The 11,834-nt window shown below is 39.5% G+C and overlaps 1 protein-coding gene across 1 annotated transcript in view; it reads right to left on the bottom strand.

Moving 5' to 3' along the window:
• Positions 1-330: 330 nt before the first annotated feature.
• Positions 331-11,834, bottom strand: part of TRAPPC4 (trafficking protein particle complex subunit 4) — a 112,573-nt gene continuing 101,069 nt past the window's right edge. The window contains exon 5 of the mRNA XM_044080941.1: positions 331-739. Within this exon, the coding sequence (XP_043936876.1) occupies positions 661-739 (79 nt within the window). The 3' untranslated portion in view covers positions 331-660. The remainder of the gene's footprint in view (positions 740-11,834) is intronic.

Below are 11,834 nucleotides of genomic sequence, written 5' to 3'. Positions count from 1 at the left end.
CTGGGCTGGGGAGTTGCATCAACAGTGACAATCACCTAAAGTCAATGTTCACAATGCCGTATGGCTATGGAAAACAGGGTTTCAAAGTTGTTTAAACCTCAAAATCCAGTAAATGAACTGGTAGCTACAATCACTACAGGAGTTAATACACTCATGTCTTGAAGGTGCTACTCAGGCTAACCCACTCACTATCAAGACCAGCTTAGATGCAGCACCATTTCCAAAGAAGCACTCAAGTTACCCTGCCAAATGCTAGGATATCCAAATTATTACACTGAAGGCAGATATCTACTGCTAGGAATGACAGAGAATTAGAAATATGCCTTCATGTGTGTTTTCCCAAACTTAAAGTAAAGCTTTATTTACAACAAAATGCTACACAGTTTTGAAAATCACAAATATTGCACAGGTGTCACAACTGATACAGCAACAAAATATGTACAGCAGATATAACCATTTATAGAGAAGTGTTCCTCGCTGAAGGCATATATACACAGCTTGTGGCTATTTAAATGCCCAGTTTTTCAGCACCACATCAAGCTGTGTATGACTCACTTGGTAAATCTAATCTCCAGAAATGAGTCAAGAAACAAGGTTGTAGTTTTTTTTTTATAGTTCTGAAGAAAGCATGTTCATCCAGGTCAAATACTGGCGTAAGTGTTATGACCCAGGCCCAAATGTCCCAGCCTTTTCTGCTACTTCAAGTGCAGCCTTCAAATTCTGATCAAACAACTCACACCTGGAAAGGTAATAAAAAAAAAAAAAACAGTATAATGGTAAAGACAATGGCAGCATATGAACAAATTTTCATGCACGCGCCATTAATACATGATTAAAAAAAAAAACACAACAAGTAGTTAGTAAAATGGTAAAGACAATGGCAGCATCTAAACAAATTTTCATGCACTCGCCACTAATCCATGATTTAAAGTGTACATGAACAGAAATACACACCAGCATAAATACATTTATTAATGGTTGGGTTCTGGCATAATGGTTAAGGTGCTTACCTCAGACACAAAGTACAGGGTTTGATTCTCACCTTTAAGGGAAACTGGTTAAGATTAAAATGGCTCAAAAGGGCAACTAGCCTAGTGCAGTCATATGAACTTAAAACATAGCCATGTCCAGTAGTGACTCAAATCAAAATAATGAAGACTATGAAGGAAAATCTTGGTCAATATGTATAAATGCAAACCATCAGTACACAAACAGACAATTTTTATCTATATTTTAATTTATTTTACATCTGAATATCAATAAGGAATAATATACCGCCAAAGAATCTGGCTGAACGTATCACAGAACGACAAAATTAAAACATGTACATCTGCATATTTACATTAAAATCACTATTTGTTGCTTAAAACTAAAAACTGTCACACTTTTGTACTACATTACTGACCTATACTGCTACAACAACTACAAAGCTGCACTGTCAAATAAAATTACCTGGTAAACCAGCAAGACACATCAATAAATTTAATACAGATCATTTATCACGATGAAAACTAGTCATCTCTAATATATTTCTCCCACTTAGTATACTCATATAATTTGTTCTACCTGCTAATTTTATCATAACCTATACTACTTTCCCTTCTTTAATTCCTTATATACACTATTCTAACTTCTTGATCTATTTTTACTTTATATTAATTTTTTTGTATGATTTTGGCTGTATCACTACTGTATGATTTGATTTAGCCGCTAAATAATCTGAACTTTAGATAGAACATTACAAACTAGATTTTTCTGTCACACTTTCTGATGGTATAATCATTGTAAAATGTCAACAAATATGTTGATATATTTGTATAGTATACATTTTTTTGAGCTTTTCTCCCCAGGCCTCCATTGAAACTTGGTTTCTGATCCAATCGACTTTCCCAGTCACCAAATATCAATACATAAATAACACCACCTTAATAAAAACGAATGATGCAAAGGACATCTTGTATACTCTACAGTCGCTGTTTTCTTTTCTTCAAAAAGTATGATGTTTTGTGGCATTACTGACACTTCAAACTTTGGCAGTGTATGGTCAGCCTAACCTCTATCACACGACACTCTGACACAGCACTGACCACCCTATACATTACATACATGACTGCAAAAATCGGTCCATCCAATCTGTCATTTTGATGTACCTAATCATTATACTGCTACTCCCATAGCCCTCTTATCCTCTTTACCAACTATTCCTTTATGAAATCTTTAGTGAACCTACATTCAATTAACTCCTCTGATATCATATTCAGTTTGTCTACCACCCTTTACATGAAGTTCTTCATTTTGTCCAGAATAAAGTTAGTAGCTTGGTCTGGTAACCGAGCCCCATCTTATTGCTGTTGTTCCTCTTCAAACTGACTTTTCCCATACTGCCTACTTCCTATTTATATAATCATACCGTTTTAGCACCTCCTCCATGTTCCAGTTCAACAAGCCTGTCTCTGTACTTCTTGCAGCCTCCTGAATACTTTTTTCCATCCCTTTACCCTGAAAAGTCAGCACAACTATACACACCACTGCAAAAGTGGTCTGACCAGTAACCTGCACAGTGGTAAGATTCTCTTTCTACTTCATTCATCTCTGGATACATCACAAAATCATGTTTGCTTTTATCACAACCTTCTCAGCCTTTGCTGGACAGTTCATTTGTATAATGAATGGAACTCTCTCAGCTTTCTCTTGCTTGGTGCTGACTTGATGGACACCACCCTAGTAGCCAGTATTGGGGTTCTTGGTCCCTAGAAGCAAGGCATCTTACATTACTGGACCTTAGCTGCCATTTCTAAGCCTATGATTTACTGAGCTCTTTTACAGGCTTTCATCCTCCCATTTAATATACCTTTCCCACTCCACAGTGTCTTTAAACATGTTAATTATCAATTAATATATTATGCATCACTTATCTCTTCTTTCTTTCTTTGTAACTACTGTCAGGCCAACATTACATAAAATTGCTGAACTCCTGCCTTCCCATAAACTTCAGTCCTTTTCGTTTTCAAAATTATTCTGTATATATTGTTCCAAAAATTTCCATTATTTCTATGTGATTTGTGCCGTCCCTTTTTTAAAGATCCATCTTCTAGGTCTTTTCTCTCTTTTATAAGACTCAGTACTTCAAAAAATACAGTTGGTTTAAACTTTGACTTCCATTTTCTAGTAATAGCTTTTTCTGCAACCAAAAGAATTAAACTTAATATAGGCAATTCAGATGTTTTGTGTCCCAGCTCAAAAGAATCACTTCCTTAGTTACAGCCATCTATTCTCCAAATATTTCTTACAGACTACTCTGTAAGGAATTTTTAAAATATGCCAATTGAGTACACTCCCAAAACATATGTTCCCAGTTACTCTTCTCATTCATATATGTGTGTGTGTGACTGTTTGAGCCTTAAATGTGTAGCTCCAAAATACCCATTCAAATCAGGTAATCCTAAACCACGTTGTTCTACTGGTAGGATCAACTTATCCTACTTAACTCTTGCCCCCCCCCCCCCAGATAAATTCCTTTAACTCTTTATTAATTGTTGTCCACACCTATTATGCCTGACCTGTACATAAAACTAAACAGACGAAAACATTTTCACTGCTTGCATCTTACTATCCATATCCATGAACAAAAGCTTCCAGTTTCTCAGTTTGTATGTTATCTTTTGTTTAGTATCTTCCCACACAACCTTAGTTACCATAACAGAATCCTTTTTAATCCATATTCCTAAATATTTCCTCTTATTGTGTCCCCATAAATATGGGTATTGCTGAACCAATTTGTGAGTGGGCACCTAACTTACAACTGTAACGTTTGTTTTGTCTTCATTAATTTTACATCCCAAAAAGACTTGAAACTGTCTGAAAATGCTTCACAACACAGAAACGACTTTTTCTGGATTTATCAGATACAAAATTATATCCTTGCATTTCTGACTCCCTTATTTTTCTTTGTCAATAACTCTAAATATAAAGCAAATAAAGGGGAAAGAGGACACCCCTGCCTGGTTCCTCTGTTCAAACAACTTATTAGAGAGGAACTCTCCCACTTGCATCCCGATCCTTCATATATTCTCCTAATTACCCTTATTATTGTACAAAGGAATGCAAATGCTTCCATTGCCCTTTTCATAATATCTTAGCTTACTCTGTCAAATGCTTTCCCTAAATCATGACCTACCCCCAATAGCGGTATTATCTTAGATTCTGGTTTCCTCTGGATCATCAATCATAGGATCATAGACGTTACTAGGCTATTGGCCCTGAGGCCCTTATAAGCCTAGCCAAGAGTTTAGCCCATGCATAGACAAATCAGCACTCGATGCCCCTGTCCAGCAGGGACATGGGTGGAATCCCAGGGATGTATTTTCTATTTCCCATCCAGTTATCCAGATTGCGCTTAAAAAGGGGTAAAAAGGTACTCTGCTTGACGTGCAGAGGGAGTTTATTCCATAGATGGGGGAGTCTCTGGGACACAAATCTGTCCCGCCAGCAAGTCCTATCGATGTCACAGACCAGGTTGAGGCCGCGTGTGCTGGTTACTCGAGTGGAGCTTGACTTGCGGATATGCAGCAGTCCCATTAAGGCGGGGTCTGAGATCGCCTTGCATGCCAAACAGAGGTCACCTCTGAGAAGTCTGTATGAAACAGAGTAGAGGCATAGGGTTTTTAGCCTATCTGTGGATGGTAGATTTTTGAGGCCCTGGATTCTACTGGTGCAGAACCTCTATGGTCTCTCCAGCTGCTGCATGTGCTTTGCGAGGTACATGCCGAATGGGGCACTGTACTCAATAATGGGCCTTAGAAGGGAAGAATACAGGGATGTTATGACCTCCTTGTCCCTGATGAGATACCCTTACTTATGAGGTGGGCCATGTAGAAAGCTTTCCGTACAATGGAAACAACATGGTGGTCAAAAGTCAGGCTGCTATCAATCTGGGTGCCCAAATTCCTCACGACACTGCGTTGCTTAGAACATTATTAATGTGATTATTTGTGGGGACATCTCTCTCCCCATAGGGGATGATGATGCATTTTTTTTGTATTCAGCTTGAGGCCATATTGCTGGCACCAGTCATTTGTTTGAGTGAGACCCTCTTGGATGATGTCCACGTCACTAAGGGAATTGATGACAGCTCCCAACTTGCAGTCATCTGCAAACTTGGCCAGCCACAGACTACTGGTTTTGGCCTGTACCTCAGAAAAGTATATCCCAAATAACAGAGGCCCCAAGACTGAACCCTGGGGTACGCCACTCGATACGGGTCTACTGAGGTGGCTTCCCCTATTTTGACTAGGTGGGTTCTATCAGTGAGCCAGCTGGCTATCCATCTAGTAACATACGGATCAATGTCTAGTTGAGAGAGTTTATCTATTATGCTTGAGTTGGGAATAGTGTTGAAGGCTTTGGCCAGGTCAAGGTAGGCAGTGTGCACAGTCTTCCCCTCATCCATGGTTTTGGTAACTGTCTCAAAAAAGTCGACCAAATTTAATAGACATGACCTCTGCTTGACAAACAAACTGTGTGGGATTGAGTGTTTGGAGGTTGCCAATCTCCTTGTTTATGAGGTCCATGATAATCCATTCCATGGCCTTGCAGATCAGGCTAGTTAGGTTTATGGGTCTATAATTTCTTGGATCAGTGGATGCTCCACCTTTGTGTAAAGGGATGACAGTGGCTGTCCTCCACTCAGCTGGGACAAAACCGGTACTCAGGCTTTGGTTGAATAGGGTGCCTAATGGTACTGCAAGTTCCTGCCCGAGATCATGTAGGATGCAGCCTGGGATGTTATCAGGTCCCATGGAGGCTGTATTTTTTGCCTTTAAGACAGCAGTGATGACTTCATCCCTAGATATAAGGGGAAGGGGGCAGGTACTGGGAATGTTCTGATTTACTGATGGGGGGAGGCAGAGGGGAGCAATTTTCGCTGAATCTGTCAGCCAGCAGGTTTGCTATATCTAAGGCATTTGAATATGTGGTATCCTTGACCATCAGTTCTAACAGATCTGGGTGCTACTTTTGAGATTACGGACATATGTAAAGGCCTTATGATCGTCTCTAGTAGATGTGGCCAATTTGGACTTGAAGTTTGGTTTGGAGGATTTCACTAGGGCTCTTATTTGCTTGTTTAAGCTAAGGAGCGATTGCTTCCAAATGGGCACCTGCTTCTTCGTGGTCCTGGTCAGCGTTTTTTTTTCTTCCGTTATAGACTTTATTTATTGCAGATGTCCACCACACAGGTTTACTCTTCCTTGTGGGGGATGATTTAGTCCTGTCAGGTATTCCTGATTCCACGCATCTATATAAATGTTCGTATAGTAATTTGGTATAGTTTTGGATACTGGTGCCAGTTCCTAGAGAGGGGAGGGGGCTGTGAAGTTGTTTATACCATCCCTCAGGAGGCTGTAATCAGCTTTGGAGATGTTTTTTTGACTGAACCTAGCTAGAGGGGGGTCAGGGGAGATGGTGACTTCAAACGTGACCGCTTTATGGTTCAATCTTACAAGGGAGGATGATACTGCAGGGATGCTGCAGTGGCTACTCACGTTGGTTAATACCAAGTCCAAGATATTATCACCTCTTGTGGGGGTATCAACTAGCTGTTCCAAAGCATTTGCATTTACAAAGATCGAGGAATCTCTGGGTATTTGTGTTCTGGCAAGAGTAGTTCTTCCAGTCTATGTTTGGGTAGTTACAGTCACCCAAGATCAGGGTTAAAGGGTTGAATCTTGATAGATTCGAAGAGGTCTAGATAAGCAGTTTGGGTATCTTGGGTCAGATCTGGGGACCGGTAGCTAGCTTGTTATAATTTGTATAGGGGTCTTGTCAATAGTTCACTGCACATGGAGTGTCTCCTGTGCGTCATACTGTTTGAACAGCCTGGAGGTGTTTATGTCATTAATATATATTGAAACTCCACCTCCTTTGGCTTTACTACCCACAGTTTGGGGTCTGAATGTATGATAGGATGAGTAACCAGGTAAGTCTGGGGTGCTCTCTGCAGCTTTGAACCAGGTTTATGTGACCAATGAGTGCAGTTTCGTGTTTAGGCTCCTAGCATTTGGCAGCATGACCTTTCATTTTTGTTTTGTTGAAATTTTTATGTTGGTAGTTTTAACCTCATCACTTTTCCTAAAAAAGGCTCTATAGGGGAGGCAAGAGCCTTTGCCAGAATCCTGAAGCCCAGGTAAGACAGATGCAGGCCATCTCTGGCAAAGCATCGTGGTCTGTTGATCATATCTTCCCAGGCGGTCAGGTACTGGATCCCCCTGGAATGATACCAGAAACTAAGCCAATTGTTAAAGTCAATCATTTTCTGTTTGGCATCATTCTAGGTGACGGTAGAATGCTACTTACGGCTAGGGACATACCTGCCTGGGACACACATTCAGCGAGTTCAATCATGTCTCTCTTCATATAGTCCAGGGAGGTACGTCTCAAGTCATTCACACCAACATGGACTATGACAGAGTCATAACAGTACTACTTGTTGAGAGACATGAGTGCGTGTGTGATATGGTAGATTCTGGATCCTGACAGACAACTAACCGTGACTTTCTCCTTATCTAGCCTGGAGAGAGGCACATGTGTGTGTCTCACAATGGAGTCACCTATGACTAACATGTTGGGTTTATTTGTTCTATTAATGTTGTCAAATATATGCCTCTCCTCCATAAAACCACAATGAGCCATATCTATCAATTTTGGCAAACACCTTTGTCATTTTTTTAGTAAGTATGCACATAAAACACTTTACAATAATGGTTTAAAACTGAAATGTGTGTTTACCATTTTTCGTTAATAAAGGCACAACAGCTTTTTTCCAAGATTTTGGTGCTTCCTCTCCTATAAAAATACTGTTAAATAAAATCTTCCAAATCTTTATCACTTTCTTCCCTCCTAACTTCCAAACCTCTACAGGAATACCATGTGTTCCTAGAGCCTTTCCTGAAGCTAGATTATGCATCACCATTTTTATCTCATCCCTTTCTATGTTAACTGTTAGTTCTTGAGCTTCATCTACCTCTAACCTTGGCATAATTAAGTCTTCCTTGACTATTTCCATTTGTTGCTCTTTTTTTATTTCCATACTTCTCTGCTTTACAGAAATTTTCATAAAAGTTCACAAATATCTCTAATACCTCTACAGGATCTCTGGTAATTTTTCTTGTTATAGGCTCCTTAACCTTGGCGACAACCTTTTCTACTTTCTGTTGCATAAGTCACTGTACTAAAAGTTTGTCCACCGGAGTTACTATCAGATAACAAGTTGCCTAATGGCAATCTTTCTAAACTCATCTGTATTATCCAGACACTACCTTATTTTCTCTTCAGCACTCTGTATTTGTGGCTGCTTTTGTTCTGTGAGATTTCCCTTATTCTGCAATACTTTAACCATTCTTGATAAATCACTGGAACTGTGTCCTTTTTTCCCTTTTCCTAATTTATCTGGAAAAACTTCCTTTCTCTTCTTTGATCCCTGTGGCAAGCACCATCAAGACTCTCCTTACCACTTGGGATGTTCACTTCTTACCTTCTTCATACTTCTTTTTAACTGGCTTACCTTTCTTCTTAAGTCTGATAGTTGCTCTTTGCCTTCAATGCCCCCCCCCATTTAAATACTTGTATTGGATCTCTCCCTGTTTTGGCAATGTTATGATGTAATCTTGTGTTATCCCAAAAGTTAATGCTCCTCTCTCTGGCCTGGTGACAGCTTCACAAATAGTTAGCCTCACAGTGCATGGTCAATGGTGCTCACGCTTCCAGGTCTCTCTGCAGCTACCCCTTCCCCAACACTCCTTCAAACACACAGATTTAAACATTTACTTACTGCAGTGTTTAAATATAAGTGGATTTGTAATAACTAAAGAACAATTAACAGCCACAGCTGCCTGGATTAAAACAATAAAAAACTGATTAAAAAAACAGTAAAGTTTTTAAAAAAATCTGAGCTATTTTAATTAAAAAAAAAAAAAAAAAATATATATATATATATATATATATATATATATATATATATATATATATATATACATACATTAACAGTTTTGTGATAATCTAGTATTCCCGGGACCTTCTGAAACACGCTTCCAAACAGTACACCCAAAGCCAAGAAGATACTAAATTCCAAAGGGTAGACAAAAGGCTGGTGAAAGAATGCCTATACAACGCTTGGAAATTACCAGCAACCCCTCACTGGCAGAAAGGAATAGGTATACCAGAATACAGGGCACCAAAAGTTCTTTAAGGTAGTGTAAACATGAGCAGTACATGGCTCAGCAATTAAATACCAAAGTCTTAGAAGATGATCTCACTACCACAGCTAAAAAGTGCAATCCTGCAACAAATAAGAAATAAGAGCGCAAGTGAGCACAAGTACAACTGTGTTTGACCTTACCACAGCAGTACATATCCGACTGATGACCATTTCTGTATTACTAACAGATGGGAAATCCTACCAAGGATAGCCGTACAGCTGGCCAACATGCCAACACCTGGGCACCTTTCTTTCAAGTCATACATCCAATGTATGCCCTAAGTATGAGAGCTATGAAGTACATAAAGGATGTACAGGTATGAATTAGGACTTTCTTGCCCAAGACCAGAAATATGGAAATTTAGGCAAAAGAAGAGGCAAACGTTATACAACAAACTAACATATGTACGTGCCAACAAGAAGAGGGGGGGGATACCAGCCCTCCTCAGCCAGGGGAAAAAAATCGGGGTTAAGTTGGGTGGGATGTAATACTGTTACAGTAAGGTCTTGTACAACTGTACTGTCTCCTTCCTTTGATCACTGTTATATTACTAACAGATGGGAAGATTCCCAAAGCTGGAGAAATAATGAGGGAGGTAAACTGAGAAGTTGAACTGGGGTCTAAGATTCCCTGCATTTTGGATCCAACAAAACCAGCTCTAAGCCTTGGAAAAACATTAGTCTTAAAAAATGTTTTGTAAAAGTGTGAACAGAAGACTTAAACTGCTGCTTCTAAAATAGATTTAGAATCCAGACCACCGAAAAAGGTTCCAGAAGAGGCAACAGCCCTTATGGAGTGGGCTTTAACATCACTGGAGAGCTTTTCCCATGGAAGTTATAACAAAAGGGCACAGCAGAGGAAAGCCATCTAGAAACTGTTTGGTTGGATACTGGAAGACCTAGCTTTTTGTCTTGAAAGGAAACAAGAAGTTGGTCAGATTTTCTGATCGATTTACTTTTATCAATGTAACTTGAGCTGTCTGTGGACATCTAAGGAGTGCAATACTCTCTCCCCTTTGTTCTGAGGAGAGAGGAAAAAGGTAGGATGGTTAATGCTCCAGTTTATGGAGTTTGTTAACTACCTTAGAAGCACAGGAAGGTAGGTTCTAAGGGTTATCGGTCTTTATGGATGACAAGAAAAGGTGGAGAATCCATAATAGCTTGCAGTTCTGCAACCCTCTTAGCTGATAACAGCTACAAGCAATACAGTCTTCCAAGTATAGCATTTTAGAGATGAGGAGGAAGCAGGCTCAAAACGCAATAGTGTCAATTTTTCCAAGACAAAATTCAGGTCCTAAGGAGGAGGAGAAACAGCTCTACTTTGTAGTCTTATATGAAGGATGCCTATCAAAAACCATTTGACCTCCAATCAAACAGACAGGGCTTATGGCAGACATGCAGAAAATGCCGACAGACATGCTTTAACGGAAGAAAATGCAAGACTTGAGCTGAGTAGCTCACACAAGAAAGAAATAGAATTGTAGGAATGCCCTGTTTTGTCTTTCAATACCATATACCAAATATTTTCCATTTGGAAACATAAGATCTAATGTTGTCCTTTTCATTATTCCTTACCAATGGGTTCGGATCCGACTCGGCCACATACATTAAACTTTGGATCCAGCTCTTAAGCTCCTCCCACTACCCATAATGCTCTATACCATCACCAACACTACAGATCAAGTTTGCTGCATAATCTCTCATTTTATAGCAGAAAAAGACAGATAGAAGAAAGATAGGGCTCAAACCAGGAATTGAGTAATTCCAACGCAGTCAAACAGCTAATTCCAGAAGTGATAAGGACGGAGGAAGGATGGAAGAGAAGTTGAGGAAAAATGAAAATGGACAATACAGATGTCAAGTTATGGTGAGTACATAACTAATAAATTTGAGGTCGTCCTTTTCATTGTTCCTCCCCAGTGGGACCATAGTCCCCAGCTGCGTAACCCTCAGGAGGTCCTCATGAAAGGACCTGCTGGAGCACTGTCAAACCAAAAGAAGCTCTGGTTCTAGAAATGATGTCTAATTTGTAATGCATAACAAAGGTATGAGTCTTTGACTAAATAGCTGCAGCACAAATGTCATCAATGAAAGTCCTGGACCAAAAGGCAGAATGAAGTAGCCATGGAAAGAGAAGAATGAGGTTGAGGAGGTTGTGGTAAATTTAGTCTTTGTTGAGAATAAATCAATGAAATGTAAATCGGTAATCCACTTGGCTAGAGTGACTTTAGATACTGCCCAACTCAAGTGATTTGGGGGAAAAGATAAAATAAAGTTGATCAGACTTCCCGAACTGTTTTGTTATATGAAGATAAAAACGTAGTCGTCTGTGCACATCAAGGAGATGAAGCATGCACTCCCCCTTACTTGTAAAAATTAGGGAAGAACGGTAACTGTATGTACTAGTAGACGTTATTTTTAGATGCCAACTTTCGAAGGAAGGGTTAAGTCCACAGGGACACCCAGTCTTTCTGAAAAATAATATAAGAAGGCTTCGCTGATAGGGTCTGCAGCTCATAAATTATTTTCACTGAAATAACCACTACTAAGATCGATTTCCAAGAAAGATACTTCAGATCAC

The sequence above is a fragment of the Protopterus annectens genome, chromosome 8.part0 (assembly GCF_019279795.1).
Source record: "Protopterus annectens isolate FY-2018-M chromosome 8.part0, PAN1.0, whole genome shotgun sequence".
NCBI lineage: Eukaryota > Metazoa > Chordata > Ceratodontiformes > Protopteridae > Protopterus > Protopterus annectens.
Note: the sequence above shows the minus strand (reverse complement) of the source record. Positions and strands in the feature narration are given on the sequence as shown.